At 51.2% G+C, this 27231-nt stretch overlaps 1 protein-coding gene across 1 annotated transcript in view; it reads left to right on the forward strand.

Annotated features, from left to right (window-relative positions):
- LOC119089862 (kelch domain-containing protein 3) overlaps positions 1-25566 on the forward strand; it is a 37813-nt gene extending 12247 nt beyond the window's left edge. The window contains exons 3-6 of the mRNA XM_037212670.1: positions 2135-2292; positions 8187-8382; positions 24684-24833; positions 25457-25566. Of these exons, the coding sequence (XP_037068565.1) occupies positions 2135-2292; positions 8187-8382; positions 24684-24833; positions 25457-25566 (614 nt within the window). The remainder of the gene's footprint in view (positions 1-2134; positions 2293-8186; positions 8383-24683; positions 24834-25456) is intronic.
- Positions 25567-27231: the final 1665 nt, after the last annotated feature.

The following is a 27231-nucleotide window of genomic DNA, read 5'->3' on the forward strand; positions in this document are numbered from 1 at the left end:
GTGACCCTGGGGCCTTTGCGGAAGCCTGCAGAGGGGTGCCCTGGCGCTGTTAAGGCTAACGGCTGCCAGGTCTTCGGGCACTACCTCCACCAGTGGAAACGCCCGCTGCATGACGTCACGGACGGACTCCCTTGGGTCGGCCGTCAGCGGCGGAGCCAGGGCAGTGTGCCGGGGGATCAGCTCGGACGTCTTCCATCGCGTGTGTCTGAGCTTGGGTCGGCCGTCAGCGGCGGAGCCAGGGCGGCGCGCCGGGGGATCAGCACGGACGACTTCCATCGCATGCGTCTGAGCTCAGCGGCGTTTTGCATGGCCTGTCACTAGCTTGGAGGTGGTCACTTTGACATTTTTTATCACTTCTACACTTTTAAGTCACTTGTACACTAAGCTTGTCAATCTGGTCATGTTCGGCTGCGTGCGATTTCAGGTCCACTACCTTTGGTTCCAGCCTGGCTTTGGCGGCTTCCAGTTTTGTTTCGATTTCTTAGCAGCCAGTGATAATTTTTATCTGATCTATCAAAATCGTTTTTCGATGCGTGATTTTCATTATCTGATGAAGGTCATCGCGTGACTTAAATTTGGATATCAGGAAGCTTTCATTTACTGAACCATGCGAATCCTCTGTAACATTTATTTTACGGATTCCTGCTTTTGACCCGTCTTGCTAGCCGTTTTGCTTGTTTCAAGGAAAACGTCGGCGTCGTCGTTGCCTAGACCATTTTCTTCACTTCGTCCATGATTTACTCTTCATTCGCCCTGTGTCTGTATCCAGCTCACTTCTCATTTAAGCATCGCGCCGCTCATCCATGGGTGTGAAGTGTATAGAACAATTCACTTCATGTCGCCGTTGGACTCTGGCCGGCACGAACCCCAGCTCAGACACGCATCGCCGCAGAGCCCGCTGACACGGCCTCATCGCCACAGAGCCCGCTGACACGGCCTTATCACCACAGAGTCCGCTAACACGGCCTCATCACCACAGAGCCCGCTGGCACGGCCTTATCACCACAGAGCCTGCTAATACGGTCTCATCACCACAGAGCCCGCTGACACGGCCTTATCACCACAGAGTCTGCTAATACGGTCTCATCACCACAGAGCCCGCTGACACGGCCTTATCACCACAGAGCCCGCTGGCACGGCCTTATCACCACAGAGCCCGCTGACACGGCCTTATCACCACAGAGTCCGCTGGCGCGGCCTCATCGCCACAGAGCCCGCTGGCACGGTCACGCAGTGCAGCTGCGGGGCCCCGGACCTCGTCCACCCTGGGCTAGAGTCAAGGGCCGGGTGAATTCATATTAGTATATCCCTAAGCAACATAGTGCAATCCCATGCATGTGCTGCGCGTGTATACGCACCGAGGAGACACATAGCAGCAAAGCATGTCAGGTCGTTTCTGTCACGTCCTCAGACGAGCCCGGAACCTTTAAGAATATGAGATAGCGGACCTTTGCCCCAGACGTCTTCCGTGTTCTTTTACATCAACCACGTTTTGGCCGTTCTTCATTTGTGATTTGAATACGGGAACACGTCTTTTGAATAATGATAATTAAGCGTCCGCTGAAAATGTTAGAAATTTATACGCGCAGTCCGCGACGACGAATTCATCCGCAATGCGTGTTACTTTCGCAGCGACTTTGGCGCGCGAACAAAGTGGAGCGATTGAATCACTGACGAGCGCTGTCCTGTGTCCTGGTGGGAAGTGTCTCCACGCTGTTCAACAGTTCAACAGTGGTTCCCGATTGCCACTGGGGTTTCCGACGTAATCAGCTGTTGAGGCTACATGGCTTCGCCATCCTTGCCATCCTGGCAGGGATAGCGGACACTGTGGGAATCGAACTCCGTCCCTCTGGTGTTCGTACCATACTTCCGGTATGTCATCTTCGTTCGTGCCCTTTGTCCGTACCCTGTGGTGTACGGACAAAGGGCACGTGGTGGTGTCCCCTACCTCTGGTGCACCTCTGGTGGACGGGGCACCCGATCCATTGCGGTCCCGACGGGGATGCCTCCTCGCCGTGCACCATAGAAACAGGTCACGACGAGCGATGACCCCGCCCACCGCGTCCCTGTGTGACCCCGGCTGGCGGTGCGGTGGTGTCGGCGGCGATCGCTTGAGTGCTGCGCTCCCTTCCAGACGGGGGCCAGTGGGAGGAGGTGCGCGCCGAGGGCAGCCGGCCGCTGAACCTGCAGGAGCACACGATGGTGGGCTGGCAGCACCAGCTGTACGTGTTCGGCGGAGAGGTGGGCTTCTCCAGCGGCGCCGAGACGCCTCTCTGGCGCTACGATACCAAGGTGAACCAGACGTCCGCGCGTTACCACTGCAGCTTTGTGGCGATGGTGGTGGTGGCAGGGCGAAAAATGACTCATCGCTAAAGAGCTTGTGCATCCTTCAGTTAGTGCTTAGGCATGTATCTTGGCAGATCATGACCTTCTAGATGTAGTTACTTGAAGTTAGAGCTAGGTTGGAAATGCCATGTCCAGATGCTGTTCTCAAGCTCACCTTCGTCGCACGCTATCTTCGCCTTTGCTGGTGGGGATCTCTCAGACCAAGTTCGCTGCCCTCTGCCGCAGAGCGTAAGCATGCTGGAGCCTTGTAAACACCTTTTTGCAGCGTGGCATAGCGGACCATAGCAAATGATATGTTTCGATTTCGCGAGGGGTGTGGCGGATCTTCGCAGATGACTTCCGCATGTTTTGTTTCACATCCGCACCAATGGTGGATCTAACATTGTAACTAGGGCAGGCAATCTCGGAAAATTGTGTCATGTTTGCTTAAACGGAATGTTCCACTTTTGAAGAAATTGAGACAAACATTAGATATCATGAAATAAGCTCACTTGTGACTATTGGTATGTTTTTAAGTGCAAAATGCCCCTCTAGAAAACAGCATTTCATTATGTAGTAAATACGCTCCTTAGTACATCCCATCCCCCCCCCCCCCCACTGCCGCCTCGGCATTGGCGGCACGGCGGGCGGCCCGGAAGTAGGCCATTTCCGTCGCCGGACCGCTCTGGCTGCTTGTTACGGACCGGGCGTGCAGCGCCGGCCGCCCCTCAGCGCTTTGGGGCGGAAGGCGGGCCACTCCACGGCCCAATTAGCGATCTCCGCCGGAGGGCGGGCCCGTCAGGAGCCGGCCCTCAGGCTGGAGAGGGGCCTGGAGAGACACGCTCGCCGCTGAGAATGAGAGCAGGCACGCTCATCTGACTAGAAACGCTCGCCGCTGGGGACCACGAGCAGACACGCTCATCTGGCGACCCCGACAGAGAGCAGACACACTCGCCTGGCGACCTCTCCCACCCCCCCCCCCCCCCTCCCCTCAGACAGAGAGCATGCACGCTCGCCTAGCGACCCCACGCTCAAACAGAGAGCATGCACGCCCGCCTGCCGACCCGGCCTCGCCGCTTAGACAGAGAGCAGACACGCCCACCTGGCGACCCACGCTGAGACAAAGAGAAGATACGCTCACACAGCGAACCGGCCTGGCCGCTCTCTCCCGGCTGCAGCCGTCGGCCGGCGGGCTTTGCCTCCCGGGATGACGTGCGCTAGTGTTTTGTCTCGAGGGAGGTTGGCTTCAGTCCGCTCCAATTCTCCAACTCTCCGGGGGGCTTTGTTAGGACGAGGCTGAAAGGGACGCCGGAGATAAGCTTGGAGCATTTTTTGCGCATCCGTTGTTGTTCGATAGGTGTTGACTGTTTTGTTGGAGTTTCAGAGCCGAAACTTTTTAAAGATAATTTGCATTTCCCGTATGATCAGCAGAATAAATAAAGGTATCTGCACCTGCGTGCAAAATGCTTCCTGAAACGTGTACATATTGATACGAGCGGTGTCTCCTCATATTCCTCTCCTGGCTGCACAGCTGATTTAGTTTCGATGTTGGCGAGGTCGTTGTCCTGTCAGAAGCTGCATGGGATTTCAGACTGCTGGTTGGAGTGTTGATTCAGCACATGTGCTGGTTTATCATGTGCTAGACAAGCCATAAATCAACCCTAGGTGCATTAGTGTGTGGCGTTTATGAACTACAACTGCATTCTTATTGCAACCATTTAAAAAGTATCGTTATGTTAGCTCAGTTCTGTTCAGGATATGAACATACAGTGCCCCATGCTGAAGTCGATAGGAGTGGTGTAGGTTTTTTTTTGTCGGGGATGGCCCAGTAACCATACGTATGTCCAACCACGCCATACCATACTTGTTCTCTCTTGGGCAGTCGTCAGGAGAGGACGTGTCCTGTTGCGGCGTATGCGGCGCATTCGGAGACGTCTACGCGCTGACTCCTGCGCCAGCTTTGTGTCACTGGCTTAATCGCACGGGGAGAAAAAGGGATAGGCCTTTCATCTTTGCTGCATTTCGATCGCTGGAAGTGGAGCCTTAACGTAACTCTGACGTCGATAATCAGGGAGTTCATGGAGAGAAATCGAACTGATCAGGTAGCTTGTTGTCGGAGCAGTAGGTGAGGAGGTGGAACCCTTTAAGCGGGAGCTAGCTGCATTAAGAGCTGAAAGTCGTGACCTGCGCAAGCTGGCCGTAAACGTGAAGCATTGGCCCATGGAACTGAGCAATATCCTAGAAACTGCTGTCACATACTCAATGGATGTGGACTTCAGAAACAAAGCCTGAAGAACCTCCAGCAGAAGCTAGGGCTATGACCCTAAAGGTTATCGGGGAAAAACTAAATGTAGATGTGAAGGAAAAGAGTTGGCGTGCCAAGCCCCCGTCTAAAAAAGAATGCTGGTCGGGGTCTAGGTTCTAGATGATCAGGATAATGTCTACCAGACAAATTCAAGCAAGCTGACGGCTCAGGCATATCATCCACGAGAACCTGAGAGAAAAACGTGCTCATTAGGTTAAAGTTGTTAGGAACTGAAGAAATCACACCTGCCAGAAATTCGCGAGAAAAAAGGTATGTCCGTCCAGTCGTGGTTTAGATAGGACATGAACATCAAAGCCATGGGAGATGCACCCACGACGTCGTCATCGGGAATTAGAGTGACATCCCATCCGGTCATGTCCCGGCAACAGCTGCGAACCTCGAGCAGTTTGTGAGTGACATCCCATCCGGTCATGTGCCGAGAACAGCTGCGAACCTCGAGCAGTTTGTGAGTGATATCCCATCCGGTCATGTCCCGGCAACAGCTGCGGACCTCGAGCAGTTCGTGAGTGACATCCCATTCGGCCGTATCCCGGGAACAGCTGCGAACCTCGAGCAGTTTGTGAGTGACATCCTATTCGGCGATGTCCCGGGAACAGCTACGAACCTCGAGCAGTTTGCGAGTGACACCCCATCCGGTCATGTCCCGGGAACAGCTGCGAACCTCGAGCAGTTTGTTGTCGTAAGTGGGAGGCGAACTGGCGCTGGAACCAGCCAGTCCAGAAAGGCTAAATCAGGTAGTCAACTTTCTCACCAAGCCTGCAACATTCTGCCTGAAGGGCGTGATTTAGTCCCACGCCCTGTCACTGGCATGTGATGGAGTGTCGTTGGCTGGAGCTCTGCAAATCATAACTCCATTATCCAGTGAAGCCTGTGCCTCCCAGGCGTGCTCCCTGAGCTCGCAATGAAGTCAGCCTGAGCTTTGGAGCATGTTAGCGTATGAGCGTGTGGATGTTTCGTGAGTGCTGAGAGTACCTAGCCAAGCAAACGGACTTGGTTATCTCACTGTTTCTGCACCACCAGCTATAAGGCACCAAATCGAATGGGGTTGCCATCGTGCATACGGTACGGGCCATGCCGTATAAGTGTAGATGGGTGTATAAGTGTGCGCGCGTGGGTATGGGAATGGGTGAGAGAGAGGGGGAGAGAGAGGGAGAGTATAGATAGTTGAATATATTATAATAACAATATATATGTATTTATATATATATATATATATATATATATATATATATATATATACATATATACGTACACACATTTAAATGAGTTACGTGTGTGACGTTGGTTTGTATGGGCATGCATTGCGGTGTGTATCAGATTCACTTCGTCTTCCGCAAAGCGCCATAACGGCGCCACCCTGACTGACACATCGGCTTTTCTGACACCACCTGACATCAGACCTGCGTAGTTGGCGGATGGTGGGGGTGGCGGCGCGCACACAACAAGACTGGGATATCGTTCTGTCTCTAGACACTTTGTATTTCAGTAGCCTGACGTCGTTCTGCAACTCTCTACTAATTGGGTGATGGTGTAAGCCACTAGTCACCGTTGAAACTGGGTACTTTAAATTATCTCTCACTGACAGTTGCTTTCATAACAATATTAATGGTGACTGATTCACCCTATTTTTGCTTTTTGTTTTTACCCTTTACCTTTTTAACCTTTTTTTGCTTTTTTGTTTGCTTGCTGTTCCGTTGATTTTTTGTTTTTGTTTTGCTTAGTAGGTTTCACATTTGTTAGGCGGAAGTGCCGCGCCCTTCAACTTCCCAGTTACTAATGCCGGCATTAACGCAACGTTTTGTGTGCCGCGGTGGACAGGGGTGGTCATTCGGTCAACTGTTCATGGGTGATGGGTAGGTATGAAGTTTAAGTCTGAAAATACATCCCTAGGGGTAGGCTAGCCATACTACAGCTGAAAGAACAGCTTTATTATTTCTAATGCAAGTGTTTAAAAAAACACATACATCATTTGTCATGCGGGTTGGGCCCATATCCGATTCTGCATCGCTCGTCAAGATTCCGCGCCATCTTGAGGTATAATATGGAAGAAATGGGCGTAATCCTTAGTAGCGCGTTTCAGCTAAACAATACATTTGGGTGGGAAAATCAGACTCAGTGTCTGCCTGTAAATCCCGCGATATACCAGCACCTTAACTGCTCACGAAGGCGTCCAGCCAACCGTCACCGCCGTTTGATCTGAGCAATCGGTTCCTCGTCGGCGGCTTTGCGCTCCGAGGAACACTCGGTTCTGATCTCGCGCGGCGGTCGGTCGTTCCGCGTGCAATCAGAGCTGCGTAAATCGTTTGAAATGAATCGACATCGGCAGCCTGATTGCCCCGTCCGCCGCACGCTACCAGGGAGGGGTCGTCGGCCTCATCTTCGCATCGGATGTCCGTGGATAAGCCGGTTTGAACCGGAAACGGTCGGTTTGACACCGGGTAAGGCGCGCGCAGTGGCGCGCTGGGCTGCGCCAGGCCGCGCGCCCAGAGTAGGGAGTCTTGCTGGCTTGGGGCGAGGAGTGAGATAAGTAGAGCTAGGATGTCGCTGCACTTTGAGATTTGAATCTTAGGGTGGATGATCTGATTAAGATCCAAGATTGAAATGGATTTAAACGGATAGGAAGGTTTGTATCACAACTACGAGCTAATGCAATGTAAGAACGCCATATTTTTGGGCTTTTCCGTGTGCTGGAGAAAATTACTTTCTCCCATTATATCACACTCAGTAAGCCCCCCCCCCCAAAAAAAAACAGTCGACAAGACTGGAGATGGAGAAAACTACAAGTTTTGCTCAAAATATGGCGGGGAAGTGCCCAGAAAATATAATGTCTTAACATTACAATTTCCGTGTTTCCGAGGACGAACAATCCAAGAGATATTTGCGCAAACGGCAGGAATTAGTCCAAAATTATAAACGGCTGCTCAGAAAACTGTAAAAGATCCTCGATTACTTGGAAACTGTTCTCCTGGAAAATCACAGATGGAGAAAGCTTGGCAAATGGGTAGCGTTCCTCCATTTGGAATATTGGAAGCTTCCATAAATCTTGCTGCACCTTGCGCCATTAGAGGCAACGAGCTTGTGCAATCAAACTTTTGTAAAGTCGTTTTGCAGACACTTCGTAACGTGATTTGTAGGAAACTGTTAGTGCATTATCACATAAGATAGGAAATGCATATAGATTATGAATAAAATATACTATAAAACCATGTGATGCGAGGGATACGAAAATTTCGCGGCTCAAGGATATTAAATCTTTCGGCATTGTTCCTCTATTTGACTTCGGAACAGGGCACGTGTTGACATCGGCAATGCATATTTAAGTAAGGCAAATATCCTTTTTCGCTGAATTTGAAAGCGGAATTGTCAGACTTTTGGGAGAAAATGGGGAGGGGGAGGCGTGCTCTGCAAGTCGCTTTTCGTACGTCGCTCACTTTGAAATCGTCCCTGCGTCTCACATGCTCACCATTACTAACCGCATCAATCACCATTGCCGACAGTTGCGTCACCGCACGTCACATATCTCGCCCTGTTCCAGTCGAACCTGTGGACCAAGCTGTCGTCGAGGCCGACGCCTGCCCGCGGCGGCCAGCGGGCGTCGCCGCCGACCGCCCAGAGGTCACCCAGGGGCCTGCGGGGTCACTCGGCCGTGGTGCACGCCGACGCCATGTACCTGTACGGCGGCTACCGCGACCTCTTGGGCTCCACCGGTGAACTCTGGCGCTATGAGTTCGGTGAGTGGGCAGCGAGGCGCAGGCGTGGGTCCGGGCGGCGAACGTCACTTACCACACTGGGCCTTCGCTGACTTATGAGGTTGTACCTATTGCGAGTTCAAGCTGTGTTTTGGGACAGGGATCATCCTACCATGACCAGACCATTGTCTTAATTGTAGTTTGGATGTTGTTTTTTTTCGAGCACAGGCGAAGCATAGTAAATAGTCTTTGACTATGTCATAGAAATGGGCCAACAAAGAGAGCTAATGTGTGCCGTTTTGCGGCTTTTCGGGGCTGAAAAGTCGGCACAAGAAGACATTGTTAGAAAAATGTTCACGAGGTCAATATTTGGTTAAGATCTGATTTCGCCGGCATTCTTATGTGTAAAGTCCACTGCCACAACAATGCATATATATAACATAGAATCGACAGATCCAAGAATAGAATATTGCACATCGTCAGACCTTCCTCAGCCACACCATCAATGCATTCTTCATCTCCCTCCCTCTCCTCTTACTCACCGAATGTTTACATCACGTGGAAATATGCCGTTGATGAAAGAACTGCATGTTGACTTACAAGTGCTTATATTTGTACTAAATGTGTCTTATCGCCGTCAACGTGCCCTGAAGCGAGATCATTTATGAGCAATATCACTGACTGTATGTCCGTTTGTTTGTACCAGTTTTGCCGTGACTGCATCACGTTATCTTATATGCATATTACGATCTTATTCCGCTAATGATTTATGGCGATTTAGAATATCATATCTTACGAACATGTAGGCTGGCTATATAAAGGCTACGCTATACCCTTAACAGATAATATGCCCTTATTACGTTCCACATCATGGCATGACGCACACGCAAGAATGTTCCACAAATGAGAATCACATTTACAAGAGCTCAAAACAAAAAAACCAATATTTACCTGTTTCACAATAATTTTATCAATGGTGTATTTCCACTTGGTGTCAGAATTCTGAGAGGAGGAAAAAGGAGAGAGTTAGGGAATGAAATGATGATTTGGCTGAAAGCGGCCAATGGTGTGTGAGATTTTATCGTTATTTGATCTGTCCCTTTGACGTTCTGTATATGCTTTTTTAGTTGTCTTTGATCTGTATGAAGATTAGCGAGTTCAGAAGTTAGCCAAAGTGTTGGGAACGCGACCTTTTTTTTAAAAAAAAACTAAGCTTGTCTGTTTTTCAGTCCTGTAGAAGATGCGGGCTGAATCATATTCACCCCTTTGGCCATGTTCTAAGCATGAGTAACGACTATGTACCACACTTCACATGATTGTCCTTTATCATTGATAGGATAAGTCGATAAATCTGCAACGCGTGCACCATTGAACTATCAGATATTATGTTATTTTTTCATCTCTTCGGGCGGTTTGAACTCGGGAGGATTTGCGCTACAGGTCTTGTTGGGTTTACTATGAACTTCCGTGATCGAAGTTGTCTTGTTCCAATCCTGGGACATTTATACCTACGGGCCACTTTATTCTGGCAGGCCTGCGGCGGGCTTGTTGCCCTGCTGTAAAGTGCTACAAAACCACCGGTCCACACTGAGTCATCCCGCACTGGCCAGTTGGCATCTGATCGTTCGGTTCATGCGGAGCCAAAGCGAGCAAACTCTGCAGTTTGTACTCAGTGCCACAGTATACCGAATCAGGCAATCATTTCTTTCGACCACGGCGGGTTGTGATCGATGTGGCAGGGGAAACGACTTTAAACCAATTTGTTGCGTTTTGATATCGAGGAGAAACCTGGCTTCGAGCATTGCTCTTTGGTGTGTGGCCGTTCTTTTCTCTATTGGGTCTCACCGTCGCAAAAAAAGACTGGACGACGTAGCCTGAAATATTGCCGCTGGGCCCTCGGGGAACCATTCTGATTTTCATTTCGTGGCCCAGAAATAAAAAGGGATCTGCGGAACGATAAATCGTCTCGCCGTGTCTGGAGAGAAGGGACGGAGGGGACGCGGCGACGTTATCATCGCCGGCCGACAAAACACCAGCGCCGTAGCCATAATCCCGCTAAGGCCTGCTTTCGAGCGCCGCGCTGGCGACGGCGGGTGTTTTGCTTGATGGTGTCGCCCCGGTGCTCTCCATGCTGCTGCCGTACGACGGTGGCAGCAGCCGGATGGAGTCGCCGCCCCTCCCCGTGCCATCCCTCAACCCCTCCATCAAGAGCAGGTCCCGCCCCCTGTTTGTTCACCGGCATGGCAGATCACTGGCCGGTGACTTCCACTCACTGTATTGATCGTATCTGGGACGCGGCGCCTGCCGCCGACGCCCCGATGCCGCGCCGTTGCCTCGAGCCAGGCGACCTGCGGCACGGCGGTGTCAGCTCGCTCCGCTGCCGAACCGGGCGGTGGCACCACCCTCACCAGGCTGCCGGACCGTGCAGCGGTACCACCCTCACCAGACGGGTGGACCTTGCGGCGGCACCTCCTCCATCAGACTTCGAACCGCGCGAGGGCACGGCCTCCACGAAGCTGTCGAACCATGCGGGGGCACCGCCTCCACGAGGCTGTTGAACCGCGCGGAGGCACCGTCTCTACGAGGCTGTTGAACCGCGCGGAGGCACCGTCTCTACGAGGCTGTTGAACCTTGCGGGGCACCGCGTCGACCAGACTGCCGAATCGTGCGGAGCCACCACCATCACCAGGCTAGCGGACCGTGCGGGGCACCGCCTTCATGAGGCTTTCGAACCGTGCGGGGCACCGCCTTCACGGTGCGGGGCACCGCCTTCACGAGACTGTCGAACCGTGCGGGGCAACCGCCTTCACGAGGCTGTTGAACCGTTCGGGGCACCGCCTCCACGAGGCTGTCGAACCGTGCGGGGGCACCGCCTTCACGAGGCTGTTGAACCGTTCGGGGGCACCGCCTCCACAAGGCTGTCGGATCGTGCGGGGCACCGCCTCCACGAGGCTGTCGGATCGTGTGGGGCACCGCCTCCACGAGACTGTCGAACCGCGCGGGGCACCGCCTCCACGAGGCTGTCGAACCGTGCGGGGCACCGCCTCCACAAGGCTGTCGGATCGTGTGGGGCACCGCCTTCACGAGGCTGTCGAACCGTGCGAGGCACCGCCTCCACAAGGCTGTCGGATCGTGCGGGGCACCGCCTTCACGAGGCTGTCGAATCGTGCGGGGCACCGCCTTCACGAGGCTGTTGAACCGCGCGAAGGCACCCGCTTTCACGAGGCTGTTGAACCGCGCGAGGCACCGCTTTCACGGTGCGGGGCACCGCCTTAACGAGGCTGTCGGATCGTGCGGGGCACCGCCTTCACGAGGCTTTCGAACCGTGCGGGGCACCGCCTCCACAAGGCTGTCGGATCGTGTGGGGCACCGCCTTCACGAGACTGTCGAACCGTGCGGGGCACCGCCTCCACGAGGCTGTCGGATCGTGCCTACGTGCGTCACGTACGATAGCGTGCTCCCTGAGTCACATTCTGTTTGGTGCCCTGGTGCAATGTCAAATGGGGAAGGGACACGAGTCAACACGGTCACAAAACAAACTGCGAGAGAAGTCAACTGACGACAAGTCAAACAGGATCGGCACGTTCACAGTACCAGTGCTGCCCACTCGGTTCCGAGCGTATGATCGCTACGATCATAGTACCAGTGCTGCCCACTCGGTCCCGAGCGTATGATCGCTACGATCATAGTACCAGTGCTGCACACTCGGTCCCGAGCGTATGATCGGTACGATCATAGTACCAGTGCTGCCCACTCGGTCCCGAGCGTATGATCGGTACGATCATAGTACCAGTGCTGCCCACTCGGTCCCGAGCGTATGATCGGTACGATCATAGTACCAGTGCTGCCCACTCGGTCCGAGCGTATGATCGGTACGATCATAGTACCAGTGCTGCCCACTCGGTCCCGAGCGTATGATCGGTACGATCATAGTACCAGTGCTGCCCACTCGGTCCCGAGCGTATGATCGGTACGATCATAGTACCAGTGCTGCCCACTCGGTCCCGAGCGTGTGATCGGCACGTTCACAGTACCAGTGCTGCCCACTCGGTCCCGAGCGTGTGATTCGGCACGTTCACAGTACCAGTGGCTGCCCACTCCGGTCCCGAGCGTATGATCGGCACGTTCACAGTACCAGTGCTGCCCACTCGGTACCGAGCGTGTGATCGGTACGATCATAGTACCAGTGCCGCCCGCTCGGTACCGAGCGCAGGATCGGTACGATCATAGTACCAGTGCCGCCCACTCGGTTCCGAGCGTAGGGCAGGTACGTTCATATTACCAGTGCCGCCCTCTCCGTCCTGATCGAAGGACTGGTGCGCTCACAATACCAGAGCCGTCCTCGGGACAGGAATACCAAAATAACTGTATCTCAACTATGCAGGTTCTATCTCAACCTGATATTCCAAAATGTCCTATCTAAGGTCCTGTCCTGTCCTGTCCTATCCATTAACTACTGACACCAGTCGGAGTCGAAATATTTGGTTGAGCGCAAACTGATGTAAATCTATTCGCTTTATGCTCAGTCACAGAAAAAATCCGTTATTTTTTAACATGCGCTCGGTTGGTGGTTAATCTGACCCCGAATAATTTTCTAGAATCGTTTCCAAACGGCACGGTGTAGCCATGCCAAATTTTTCATAATTGTAGGCAATTGAATAGCGGATTGTTTGGTGTCAAAAGTATAGATATGCCTTGTAAAGTCGCTGGACTACGTTGGGTTAAAGTCAGGCCATGGATTCAGCGAAGACGATTTCTGGGGAGCCCTTCAATCTGATGAAACGACAGGGTATTAAACGAAGCTTTTCATTTCTGAGATTGCTTTTTAGGCAACATAACAATTGAATTAACCAATTCCATTGGCGTAGGGTCAGATTTGAAGGTCAAACCTGGGTCAAACCAACCTGTTGTATTACTGTAGAGATTGCTATATGGGGTAGTTTCTGGTGGTTATTCCGAATTTATTGATGACAGGAACTGCATTATATATCTTCCATAGACTTCCTAAGGGCTAGGATAGGTCACTGACACAAAATAACCTAGATCAACATTTTGTTTTTAGCAACAGATTGCCTAGCGTAATCATTGATGCTAATTCAAATGCAAAACTAGGCATTTTTTGTATGATTTTGGTTAACATGACCTCTAGAAGGTCAGGCAAGGTCACTGAACTTAAATGAGCACCAATGATTTTTACTGAGAACAGGTATCTTGGTTCTGGGGCACTTTGGACACTAATCTGGAGTGTGAACGTGTTTGAACTTATTCAACCCTAAGGTCATGACCTAGGAACTCCAACTTTTGATGCAGGTGAGTTCACATACAGGCAAAGACACCCTATTACTTTGGTGTCTTTAGCTTCCTTTGTTTTTGAGATCTCAGTGGGGCCAAGTTGACCCTCACCCAAGGGAAGGACATTCAACCGGCAACCCAGGCGCGTTTTGAGAGGCGTTTATCAAGGTATATTTATCAAGGTATATATATATATATATATATATATATATATATATATATATAATATAAGGTATCATTTATCAAGGTATATCTCACATTTTCAGGCATTGCATGCCTTTGAAAATGTTTTGATGAATTGGCTACATGGAACGGCGGCATGATGGCTATTGGCTATGCAGAGTTGCGTTGGGTCATTTGGCTTGAGAATGCGTATGGGTTGCGTTGGGCTGATACGGGTTTGGTAATGATAAAATCAGTTTTATGTAGTTTTGCTTTGTCGATATAAAGATTCCTTAAAGTCACCGCCGAAGACGGCCACTTCCCAAAAAATCCAGCCCATGGCGCCATATTTAATTAGAATCAAGTCGACAGATTGGTCATCAGATATGAAAAATATTAAGCCGCTTCAGCAGGTCACCACCGTGTTGCAATTCATACAGAAGCATCGACGGACAACAGCAATGCGAATTTTGACAATTTAGGCAATTTTGTGCTTTTCCTTCGGGCACGCGGTAACTTATGGTACGAACACCTGTGCGTATGACATCCAATTTACCAGCAAAAGGTGCACGATCATTTCATTTAATTTCCATTTTATTTCAAGCATTTGTAAAGCCTGCGTGAGCATCGAAGACCAGTAGCGACGCGGCCACTTACACTTGCAAACGGTTGTCTTGGAACGGTTTTTTAACGAGATTTTAAAAGGGCATTATTCAATGCAAGTTCAAGACCGCAAATTTTCTGCATTATCTGTCGAACAATATCGCTGAACTGCAAGACGGCCCGCCGAGTTCTGGCCCGCCGAAGCTAGAGTAGTCGAAAAACAGCCCGACACAAATATCCACATACCCAGCTTGAATAAACTTAACATATTTACCATTCACATGTGCTACAACATCAAGGTTGAACGTGCGGTCGATTTATTGAGCACCATTGGTGTATTGGTTACCATACTGGACCGGCATTCCGGAGGTCCGGGTTACAGCCCCGTTGGGTAATCTCAAGTTTTCCGTACTATCTGGCGACGAATTTTGCTAAGCTTTGAAACCGCTAGATAATTCTTGCCCACCAGAAGGTAGTTAAAAAAAACGAGCATTACACAAAATCCCTCCGTGTATGCAGTTTAGGCAAAGTTATAAGAGACGACTTTAGCGAAAGCTTTGTTACCAGTAGTTTGTGCTGGGGATCAGTTTAAGAATGGAACAAGTCAGCTTAATTGAATTGTTAGTATTTTGTGGATCTTCACTACGCTTTTTATTCTCATAAGAGCACGTGTCACTGAATCATACAATGCCCTATGTCATTGCCAGCACTGGTAGAATTCTTTGGTCAGATGAATTTCCAAATGATGTAATGTTATAACCAGCAGTTCAACGTTTGAGATATCAGCAAATGTTCAGACTCTAAGCCTAGCTCGTCATTTTCGGTCCCAGTGTTAACATACAAATCTGTACCGATTGGTAAAATATTCTGAAATCACCCGAATCGGACATGGCTGTCTTAAGTCCATTGAACCGTTTTGATCTTTCCACTGGCCGCGTTTCATTCCATCTACCGTGTTATTGGCAGACAACACAAGCCCCGCCCACTCGTATGCTGGGCTGTTTCATACCAGCTACCGACTACTGGAAAGCGTTACATTAGCCCGCACATCTGTGCCCATAAAATTTGGGAGGAAAAATAAGTTTGTAAGCTTAGAAGCAGTCACCTATCATCAAGCCGCAAGCTTAAAAAGATAACGTCCCGCTAAATCCCTAGTAGCCCACGTATTAATTAAAATAGCCGAAGCACTAACATGATGTCGCCTGCGCTGCGTGCCGCCATGCTCATGAACGCCCCGCCGACTACCGAGATGTTAAAACTTTTTGCGAGCCCTGTAGTCGACAAGTGTGACGTCACACCCTCCGCGCCACGAATCCATTATGGCCACCAGACCAATCATAGAACAGGATTTTGGGTATTGGTAGCACGATAGTGAAGATGAAACGCGGCCACTTTTTGCCTTTCCGTTCACTTTTTGGCCTGTGTTTTTATGAGATCCTATTCTGTAATTATGTTGTTAATCTCAAGTGTCATCCTATTCCAATATCACAATGTCGCTTTGGCTTTGTTGCCTGTTGTACCCTTGGATCGCTTTCTATAAGACCTATCTCTTTGGACTGTATTCCTCAACTGCTCGACCGTTGACTGCCACCTGGGTTTTTGTCCCATGTGACTGGTTCCTTATAGGTTCGTCTTGGCTTGAATTTTTGAACTAAACTTTTATTACATTTGTATTGCGTAGCATTGTGGACTTCTCGTCATTTGACTTCTTTTACTCGACTTTTTGTCACGTGATTGTCTGCTTTGCACACCTATGGACGTAACTTTACATATGGAAACAGGTCAGAATGAGGTTGCACAGGTCCCTGCACACCTCAGTTTCCACTTACAGGCCAGGTTGTTTTTGCGTACCAGCTATCAGCAAAACTATACTTTGTCTTCAGTGTAGTGACCCTCTCGTCATGTGCGATGCCTTTGTACCCATTTTGGATATAATTTCGCAACACCATGTTCTTGTTTTGCTTGTCTTCGAAGATCATGTCCCGATATCTCCTTGTGATCGTTTTTGGTTTTGTTTTACGTTCGACGAGCGGTGAGCTGTGTACTTTTCTCAAAGATCGCCGAGCATTTCTCTACATTCTTTGTCTGTACTTTTTTTGTTCTAGTTAGTGCCGCCGTCTGCTGTTTCTTTTTTGTCCTCTTTTTTTGTCGATGGCATCTGCTTATATTCCCGACCTATGTCTATCTTATTTTTTGCAGATATGTCCTTTCTCCCTGTTCGTTGCTTCATCGCCAGTGCCTCATAAACCAAACCATCCAATTGGCATTCTGTACGCGTGCGCAGGGCGGCGGTCCCTTCCCCCTGCCTCCCCCGTCGCCCATCCTCGCTCTCGTTCTCCGCTCTCGTCTTTTGCCCAGTATGCACCACTGCCGGCCGCTCCCCTCCGCGCTCGCGTAAGAGAGTCATTACGAGGGAGGGGAAGCAACACATGCTGGGCGGGCGCGCCGACGTTACCGCCGGAGGGCGGGTGGCATCGGCTGGTGGAGGCGCGCGCGCGCACGTGGGGGCGGCCGACCACCGTGCGCGACCCCGCTCCGTCCTCGGCGCCGTGCTCGGACACGGTGCCGGTGGCGTCCTGCCATCTGCACCTGATGGTTGAGTGCGAGGGAGCGAGGACGCTAGTCGCCGAGAGGGCCGACCTGGCTTGTGTTTGAATGTGGATTTTTGACACGTTCACATGGATAACTATGAACATGCTTTCCTTTGTCATAAGCCTCTGTGCTTTTCTTCTTGTATGTAAACCAGGTCTCCTTGGTTAGGCCCGGCGCCTCTTCACACTACTCCCTTCCTCCCATCCACCTTTCTTCCATCGTCCACGTCTCATTACCCCAGTTGCCTTTCCATGTGATGGAAATAGTGAGGGGTCCAGATAGCCCAATGGCTCATTGTGCCTAACATAATTATACTTGACCCCACTTTGGCGGAATCGATTCCGAACCCGAATAAAAGCAAATAGAGCTGAGTCTAAATTTGATTCAAAGCGACTGTTGGGAACTGGCGTATAGTCTGAATCTGGCTGGCACAGCGTGTGAATCAACTCCGCATCCGATTCAATTCAGTGATTCAATTCGTGTGAATCAACTTCGTGTCCGATTCAATTCAGTGATTCAATTCGTGTGAGTTAACTCCGCGCCCGATTCAATCACGGAGGCCAACTTCAAGCCCAATCCCGCCCAAAATGAATTCAATCCCCGAATCGCATTATATTCCATCGGAATTAAGGAGAAGGACGGCGCCTGCGTCGTACACCTATATATTCCTGCGGCATCGGATTACTCTGGAAATGAGCCGGTAATCATTCCCCTACGATTGCCAATTACCACGCCTGTCTGACTCCCCATGATGCATGGCGCCAGACTCGATTTATGGATCTCCGTCGCCCTGTTGAGCAAAGTCTCGGGCAAGTGTCATTATGACACGGCCATCCGGATGATGGTGGCGATATCACCCGCGGAGCGTTTACTGATACCGCCAGCAGCTGTCGTAGGAAGGAGGCTAGCTGATCATAAAAGGCATGCCGGCAAAATGTGCACCAGGCCGTTGTTTCGGTTGCTGCTGCTGGGAGGATATGACTAGGATCAACGGTCCACTGACGTTGAAGGCGGACAGGTCTGCGGCCGTGCCGGTCATCCGCCCTTTGCTCACCCACACGTAATGCTGATCCCCGTAGCCCCTGTTATTCGGAGCACGTGGCATGCATTAGTCATGAACGAACGCGAACGCCCGCATAAACCCAAAGAAAGGTTGTTGTACGGAGTGAGACCCGGTAGTGGCGGACTCCCAGATGCGCGAAGTCTTGCCCGACGACTTCCGGAGGCGGCCTCATGCGTGAGGTCTTGCCCGACGACTTCCAGAGGCAGACTCGTGCGTGAATTCTTGCCCGACGACTCGAAGTCTACCAGAGGAGTACTCACGTCCCAGGAACTCCCAGAGTCGACAAAGCTTTGGACGGTGCCGCTCCGCCACCGTGACGTCCATTTTGGTCCGCTGTGTTTGATTTGGCAAAGGTGTGATATACTGCCGCGGGCGGGCTCCAGTAGCCAGACGCTTGGCGAGGCTTGCCATGCTTTGGGCCGGCCGAGCTTGCTCTTCGATGGGACCTCCCCAAACCGAAATGTGGATCACGTTGAGCATGTTGAGCTGTGTGGTTTCGTGTGTTTGGAGCAAATATTGAACATGCAGAGTTCCATGAAGGGAACAGTGTCGTCCCCACCGCCCGCGGTCAGTGGTCGGTTCGGGGGTCGCCGACCGTTGCCCGCGGCAGCAGTAGGTCGCCGAAGGGAACAGTGTCGTCCCCCACCGCCCGCCGTCAGTGGCCGGTTCGGCGGTGGCCGACCGTTGCCCGCTGCGGCAGTTGGTCGCCGAAGGGAACAGTGTCGTCCCCCACCGCCCGCGGTCAGTGGCCGGTTCGGCGGTGGCCGACCGTTGCCCGCTGCGGCAGTTGGTCGCCGAAGGGAACAGTGTCATCCCCCACCGCCCACGATCAGTGGCCGGTTCGGGGTCGCCGACCGTTGCCTGCGGCGGCAGTTCGTCGCCGTGCAGTGTTCTTCGTATCGCCTTATTTATTTATGCTATGCTCATGAGCTATTTGAAGCTGAAAGTGTTTTGGCTATTTTGAACAGTATATGTGCGATTTTCAAGCAGCGGTGTTACACAGACTTGACACACTTTTTCATACATAGGCACAGTGGCAACAATCCTTCGATCGTCCGACGGTCTGGTCTGTCAGATAAGAACCACCACTGAATGCTATCAAACGCCAATCTGCCATGATGGTCCTCAGGCACGCTTCCATCCATACAGCAAATGTTATCAGTGGCACGGAGGTGGAACACGTTGGAGAGGTTCGTGACCCGACAGCCACTCTGGACACCACGCTGTCCTTTGCCGCTCGTGTCTCAAATGTTGCCAGCCCAGCCAGCCGACCCCTCGCCTTTAATAATACCTTGTAGCCTTTCCCTCGTTCGCTCGCTCTTAACTTCCAAGTTTAAAGTGCTGCCCCTTCCTGCCATGTCTGCAGTCTCTTTCGTATCAAAGTGTTTTGCGCCACTTTCACCTTATTTTTTGAATGTCACGGAGAGTGCAGTATTACGTGCAATTGGAGCGTTTTTCCAGCAAAATTAGACCCCCACATGTTACCGCGCGGCGCCACCTTGTACATGCCTCGGCGGCCGACCCGCACACAGGCACCGATGGAAGTTCGCTCGGCGCGGGTGACCGCCGTGAGATTCAGGCTATTCTGTGGGGCACCAAAGCTGATCGACGCTTTTGTATGAAGCGACGCCGTCGAACCCAATGTGGCTGCTGATGAGATTACTGCTCTCAGAATCCTTGCGGTAATATTCACAGTCAGTGCAGTTTCTGACGAATGTTTCCTCAAATGTAGATTTTTGTCAGCGTGCGCTATACAGGTTGTGTTTATTTCTGCCGACTTCGCCTGTTAGTGGAGAGGGCTCCGTTTGCGACGATCCTATTAAGCATAAAAGCATAAACAAGACAGCTGACGTATCAGCTTATGGCGTTGGCATATGACCATGCTCACATACAAGCCAACGGTGCAGCGTCGTGATAGTGTTTAAATCCTTCAGCGTGTTCAAGGAACTGCTGCTGATAATCATTCATTGCTAATGTCAATTGTATTTTGAACAATGACAGCATGTCAAGTTTGTGTTATGGGCAGCACAAATTCGTGATATCCAACTTAAAACACCGTTAGGAATGCTGACTATCAAAAGCCTGATTTCAATAAAATAATATTGATGCGATGAAAAATAATTCAAACGGCAGGCATGGTCGCTTTGCCGAAATCAGTGCTATGATATTCCCAAAATGGTAGGCTGCAGTGCAGCCCGATCATTACGGCGAAACCTGTCCGCCTAGTCCATCTGCCTGGGCAGATAAGCACATGGGATGCGCCTCAGGGAACATGGAACGTGTTCCCAAACGTGCTCATCCTGTAACGTCACGCCAAATGGTCGTTAGTATTCCACTGGCGTATCGGCCAGTTGATTCTCTAAAGTTGTGAGTTGTAACCACTATTTGTCAAACCGCATTTGCTGCATTTAAGCCGCTGCTTGAATGCATTTTACTTCTCTTGACGTCCCAAAGCTGCAATGAAATCTATTTTACCTCCGCTCCACTAGCATTGGGTTGACGCCCCCATCGGTTGAAGCCAACGAAGCCAGAGGCAAACCCAGCCTTGGGCCCCATCAAACTGTCACCAAAGGTTTCCCGGTTTCAATTTGACGTCCATAAGCGGAACGCCATTGATTTTCAACCAGAGCGTTTAAACTGCGTGCGTCACACGCCCTTGAGGTAGATTGCATCCCTCGTTTTCTTGCACACTCACGGGCCGCAGTGTGGGCATTGTTAGGGCGGGCAAAACGAAGAGTCGTGTTAAGGGGATGGGCGTCGCCAATTGGAGTACCGGGAGTTCTTCCTCTGGAGTTCGGTGCCATCTCGAGAGTTCTTCTAGCCGAGGCGCCATCTGCAACCAAAATATGATCCAATAATGCTCATATGAGGCGTTTGTATTCGGCCGAAGTTGCCCGCAATACCGTCAACGCAGCAGATGCGTGGAAACAGAGGATGGAAGGGCAAGGAGCTGGGTGGATGGCAAGCCACACAAAGCTTCGGAGAGGGTCCAGATAAAATAAAGTGGGCAGCTGTTAGATTAATGTGGATCGAGACCATGATTATTTCTGATACCTTACATGGTTGCAGCCTGGTCCCCAGGCTGAGCGCCGTTTAGTGTCCATTTTCATGACCTGCGCCGTCGGGCGATGTCGGCAGTCTGTGTCTCCGACTTGCGATCAGAATTTTACATTGTTTTCTCAACCTCACGTTGAAGGTTTCTCGTCGGTTGCCTCAAGACAGTCTAAGCCAACGCAATGCTCAGTCTGTTTCGATGTCCGTTCAGTGAAGACCAACCAGAAGTTGATAGGCGGGAGTGAAAAGTAATTGCGACCAGCTGTGGTATCTCATTGAAAGTCTTGCGATAATTCGGGTGAGAAATTGTGACAGGGAGCCCCCTCCCCAACAGAAAACGAAAGCAGATGCAGCATAGCGTTCTGAAGGGCTGAATTAGCGTGACTTGGCCTAATGTTGACGATGAAGCTGACCACTCATTATGTGCAAGCTCAGTTGAGCGTATAACTCCGCTTCTGGTTGGTGATCGCTATGCTGGCAAGAGCAACTTTACCTATGCGCCCCAACGATGCTGATGTGAGATCACCGAACCCTGGCATTGGGCTTTTTAACTTCTAAGCACGTCTTTTTTGTCTGCTTGAATTGATCGGAGATCAATAACCAGTCATTTATATCACGCATCTGGCATACTTGTTATCAGAGTGTTGCAACAGGACGTGATGACAACAAATACGTTTTTACGATACACCGATTGTGTTGGTGCTAAACCGTATGTTCTCTGTTGAAGCAGAAAATCTGATATGAATCGTACCTCAAGACAGCCTGCTTTATGACACAAATGTATTATGAACCCCTTTGTCAATTTTGTAGCTAATGAAGCCTTACTTTTTAGATATCTGGTCGGCCAGAACGTTTATGCCACGGGCCCAACAGGGTTTACTTTGCACAATATCGAGTTGATCTGCGAGTACACAATCTGCACGCCTAGCAGCTCGCATACCATTGTGTTACTAGCGCTCGCCTGATGGGGAGGTGGTCGAGGCGACCTCCGCCATCCATTTTTTGAAGATATCTCTCCGGCTTATTTGACAGTTGCGCTCAAGTGGTAAGAGCCTGTGGGGAATTCATGGTACGGTGTGTTTTGAGAGCAAACCCTTGTGTCCAGCACTTCTGGTTTCTGGATAGCGGCGGTTTTTAGGGAACACTGCAAGGCGTTCGACGGCCGGCGTGGCTGGCAGTCGGGAACCGAGGAATCCACCGATCGCCCGGGGCAGGTCGACTCTGGTACCTTAATGAAGCCCTGCATTATAAAGCACGCTGGCACACGCCACCCTACATATTGGTGTGCTCAGAATTAAACGAAAAGTTTGAACGTTCAGAGTTTGTTTTTCTAGGTACGATGTTTTTGTAAATTTGGGCATGTATGTCTAAAATAGTATGATTTTCAGGAAGAAATGTTCAATTATGTGCCCAGCAAAATCAAACCGATCACAACTCACGAGATTTTGTTGAGACCAATCCACTGTTGTTCCTTCCGTGAGGCTCTTTCTTTTTGGTTGGAGCGAGCATGATGTCAGGATTCAATCAGGAGGTTGTAATCAGGTAATAAAATGCATTGTGACAAATCAGCTTCGGACTCGATTAAGCCTCCATTATTCAGCCAAGCCCGTGTGCTTCGGTGCCCTAGGTGCGCCCCCCCCCCCCCTGGTTCATCCAATCGTAGCGGGATGGCACATGTTGTGCGGTGCGAACGGAGCGAGGTCTGACGGCTGCAGAGTTCCAGGGCTTCATCGGGATGAAAAAGCGCCCGACCAAAGTCATCCGCTTGTATCGGCCAATCGATGGCAGGGGTCATTCCAGCCTTCCCCTGCTCATACGCTCAAAAGAGGGGCATTGATCCCAAATATGTTGGTCTGTTGGGAACTGATTTGGCAATAATAAAACGAGCAACAAGAATAGCGAACGTGGATGAGTTGTGTAAGTTTGCTTGTGTTTCCATCTGGAAGCACTTCAGCCTCTTCTCTTAGTTTGGATAATTATGCTTATGAGTACGTTTCCTCGCAAAACATGGGATTTTCACGCGAGGTGATTGGTTGGAGCCATCTTTCAAAGAGACAGTACCCAGGCGGGCCTGACAGTAACTGGAAGAGAACTGCGGTGAAAATGAAGGGGCAGGTGACCTTTGTAAACTTTTTCGAGAACAGACGAAGAGAAAGGCCGCCATATTTAGATAAGAATGAAGGTAAGAGAATTAAAAAATGTGGATCAGTTTGGAATTTAGTGCATGTTTTCCTCATCCTTAAGCTCCTTGAACAGTGTAACCAGCGTATGGCAAAGGTTGGGTACAAGTTGAAACAGGTGAAAAGCTGAAATGCATTCATGATGCGTGGTTCCATGAGGAGCAGGCCGGTCGGACTGCACGCGGGCGTGCAGCCAGGATGCCCGGAGCTTAATCTCAGGTAGTCGACTATCTCTGTTATCGTGTAACTTAGCATTGAATAATTTAAGGAATATCCTCGTAAAAACGCATCCTCGTGCATGTATATTGTACGTCATTTGCCCGAACGGCTTAGTCCCTATCCCTAACTGGATGGATCCACCAGTGGCGTACTTAAAGCAAAGTTGAATAGTTTTACTTACTAAGTTCTAGTCTTAAAGAGAGTCAGTACAAAATTATTGGTTGTGGTCGATCTTCCAGATATGGGCTGCATATGTCAATTTCTGATGCATTTTGTTAAATCAAGTGTCTCACATTTTAGAGGAAATACCAATGCAGTGGTGTGCTCCTCGCGCCAAACCAGGCGTCTGGGTCCGCCGCTTGGGATTATTCTCCGGTTTTTCAGGGTGGCGGTATTGCTGGGTTTTGTTCTGGGAAACGCCTCCTCTGGCAGACGAGGCTCGCACCTTACAGCGCCGGTGGCACGTCTGTTTTGGCAGACTATAGCAGCGGCAACATCCTGGCGCTGTCGCTTAGTGTGTGGAAATTTTGAAGTAAGGTGGTGGATCATTGCCACATGGCGTGGTGGTTATCACGCACGGGTCACAGCTGTTCTCACCCGTCAATGGCATAGACTCACTTCATAATGCAGTTGGAGCACGTCAATTTCGGCGACTCTGTGTGCCAACTGCGGGATTTTGGGAGCGCGAGTCCGTTGTGCTCTGCCCGGTAGCTCTGTGAGTGTTGGTTGTCGTCTGCTGGCATAAGCCGTCCCTCTTTTGTCTGCATGTGATGGCAATGTCAATTATACAAATTAACCGACCCACGAAGATAGACAGAGTTGGCTCAGTTATCACGGGAGCATTCGCGAAACATCACGCGCACGAAGCTGTAAGCACTTCCTCGCGAGCGGAATAGTGGCAAACAAGTAGGTGGTAAAGGGACAGTACGAACAAGTTTTAGAGGAACTGTGCTGTGCTAAAGAAGCTGGTGTGTTTGGTGACACACTGTCACACCACAGGACCTATTGGTGTGTCTGAACAAATTGAGACCATTGCGTCAGTTCATCAACTACGTGCTGTGTGAGCCCGCTGTCGCTGCGCCTGCGTGTGTGTCGCTGCGCACGTGCGTGTGGCGTGCGCGATTGCGGGCGCGCACGTGTGTGCGTGCCCGTTTCTGAAGTGCCGCGCCTGCCGCCAGCCTCGGGTCGGTGGGAGGAGCTGCGCACGGGGCCCGGTCCGGCCGAGGGACGCCACGCCCACTCGGCCGTCGTCCACGACAGCGCCATGTGGGTGTTCGGCGGCATGACCGACCTGACCGAGCGCGCCGACCTCTGGAAACTCGACCTCGGTACGTGTCCCCCCCCCCCCCGCCCAGTGGGGAACTCACCATGGCACCCGTGGTGGGTAGCCAACGGGGCACCAAACAGGTCCTGGACATGTTAGATGTGTGTGAAGCGATGCATCTGCGGTTTGGTTCACATGAACAAACTGTACTATCATCTACATAACTCGCAATGCCTGCCAAGAGGCCGCCTGAAGACGGAGACGATTGCGCGGTGCTTCATTCAGTGCCTGGATGTTATTGTGGCTGGGGGAAGACTTTATCGCGTTTAGCCTCCAGTTGTTGCAGACTCGCTGCTGTCGGGAGTAACGACATCTCCTTAGCTACAGATCCCCGAATGTAGAGAGCAGGAGGCATTCCAGTGCTGCATAATAGCTGTTGTGCACAGAACCAACAAACCTTCCCCGTTGCAATATCGCTACTGAAGAGGGCGAGTGATACCTTCCTGGTGTTGCCGACTCGCTGCTGTGGACGGCGCTAACAGGCGTGCTGTGTTGCAGACTCGCTGCTGTGGACGGCGCTAACAGGCGTGCTGTGTTGCAGACTCTTTGCCGTGGACGGCGCTAACAGGCGTGCTGTGTTGCAGACTCGCTGTTGTGGACGGCACTAACAGGCGTGCTGTGTTGCAGACTCGCTGCTGTGGACGGCACTAACAGGCGTGCTGTGTTGCCGACTCGCTGCTGTGGCCGGCGCTAACAGGTGTGCTGTGTTGCAGACTCGCTGCTGTGGACGGCACTAACAGGCGTGCTGTGTTGCAGACTCGCTGCTGTGGACGGCGGTGCGGTGGCGCGGCTCTCCGCCGGGCCCGCTGCACGGCCACGCCGCCTGCCGCCTGCTCGCCTGGATGCTGGTGTACGGCGGCCAGTCGCGTGGCCAAACCACGGCCGAGGTCTGGCGGCTCCACTTCGGTGGGTGTTTCCGGCACACGCTCGGGCCGGGGGCCCGACGGCGTGGGACGAATGTGTGTGTGTGTGTGTGTGGTGTGTGTGTGTGTGTGTGTGTGTGTGTGTGTGTGTGTGTGTGTGTGTGTGTGTGTGTGTGTGTGTGTGTGTGTGTGTGTGTGTGCGTGCGTGCGTGCGTGCGTGCGTGCGTGCGTGCGTGCGTGCGTGCGTGCGTGCGTGCGTGCGTGCGTGCGTGCGTGCGTGCGTGTGTGTGTGTGTGTATGTGTGTCGGTGGGGGTAGGGTGTGTGGCGGTGAGGGGGCAGATTTGCAAACATGTGTGGGGAGAGGCGAATTGACCGGTTGGTGACGGATGGCTGGCAATCCGATGAACAACTCGGGAACGAATCGCCGGATAAGAGGAGCGGATGCGTTAACAGGAGGCGAGAGATGAGCTTAGCGTTACGATTCGTGTTGTTTGTGAGCTTGTTTTGGTTGGATCTGACCATATATAATATTTCCAAGGCTCGTGTAGAGGCTCAGGTTGCCAGGAACTTATTGTCTGATAGCATGCATCCATAGAGAAGCGCAGACGTGGCAGAAATGGCGGACTTGAGCATGAATGGGTGGAGGGAAGAATCCCTGAGCGCGAGAGAGGACGGTGAGGATGAACTGGAATGCGGCTGTCAATTGAATGCACTGGCCGTGCGCCGGCACTGGGGCCCAACGGAGGATGAAGCACGTAAGCATGTACGTGAAGTCCGGTAGCGATTGAACTGTGGGCCTACGAGTTAAATTTGCGAGACCAATTACTTGAGATGCTGTTACGGCCTGTACAGGGCCCTGCTTACCATGCATAGCGATATGTTCCCAAACATTGCGCAAGGATTACGAAGGAACGACATTTGCGCATAGCACAAATCGACTAGCCTAACACTGTGCAGATGGGTCGCCACCAGTGTTGAGGGTCATAGGGAAACCAAGTTATCTAGCAACCACCCCACAGTGACGTCGATGGGAGTGGCATAAACGTCAACAATCCAGCGATCATTTTGATTGTTCAACAACTTTTGGATGAGCGGTGGACCGCTGGGGCCGGGCTGGGCGTGATCATCGCGGCTTAATAGGGAGTGTTTTACGTTTGTATGGGGGTTTTGAGCTGAAATAGCTATCTTGAGGGTCATTTGGTGCAGCACACAGCCATGCCCTTCTTGAGGCCTAAACCCCCGTAGTTTCGGAGCTACACACCGGATGCAGAATGTTTCTAGGAGATCATTTCAAGGTTTCCAAGAGTCTATGACGTCATAATCATGTCATTAAACTTCTGTCATTCCGTTAACCGTATGACGATCACGGCCAAACGAAATATAATTGTCGAGTCGTTCATATATGGTGTTTGTGAGCACGATTTCCAGATATAATGGCTGTCACTTGGCTCTCAATGTTTTTCAAGGTACGATGACGTAATCAGACAATGACGGGTTGAGGAGCATTTTTACTGAACACGGAATTGTGTTTTTAGAGC

The sequence above is a fragment of the Pollicipes pollicipes genome, unplaced genomic scaffold, assembly GCF_011947565.3.
Source record: "Pollicipes pollicipes isolate AB1234 unplaced genomic scaffold, Ppol_2.1 Scaffold_3087;HRSCAF=3621_pilon_pilon_pilon, whole genome shotgun sequence".
In the NCBI taxonomy this organism is placed as follows: Eukaryota; Metazoa; Arthropoda; class Thecostraca; order Pollicipedomorpha; family Pollicipedidae; genus Pollicipes; species Pollicipes pollicipes.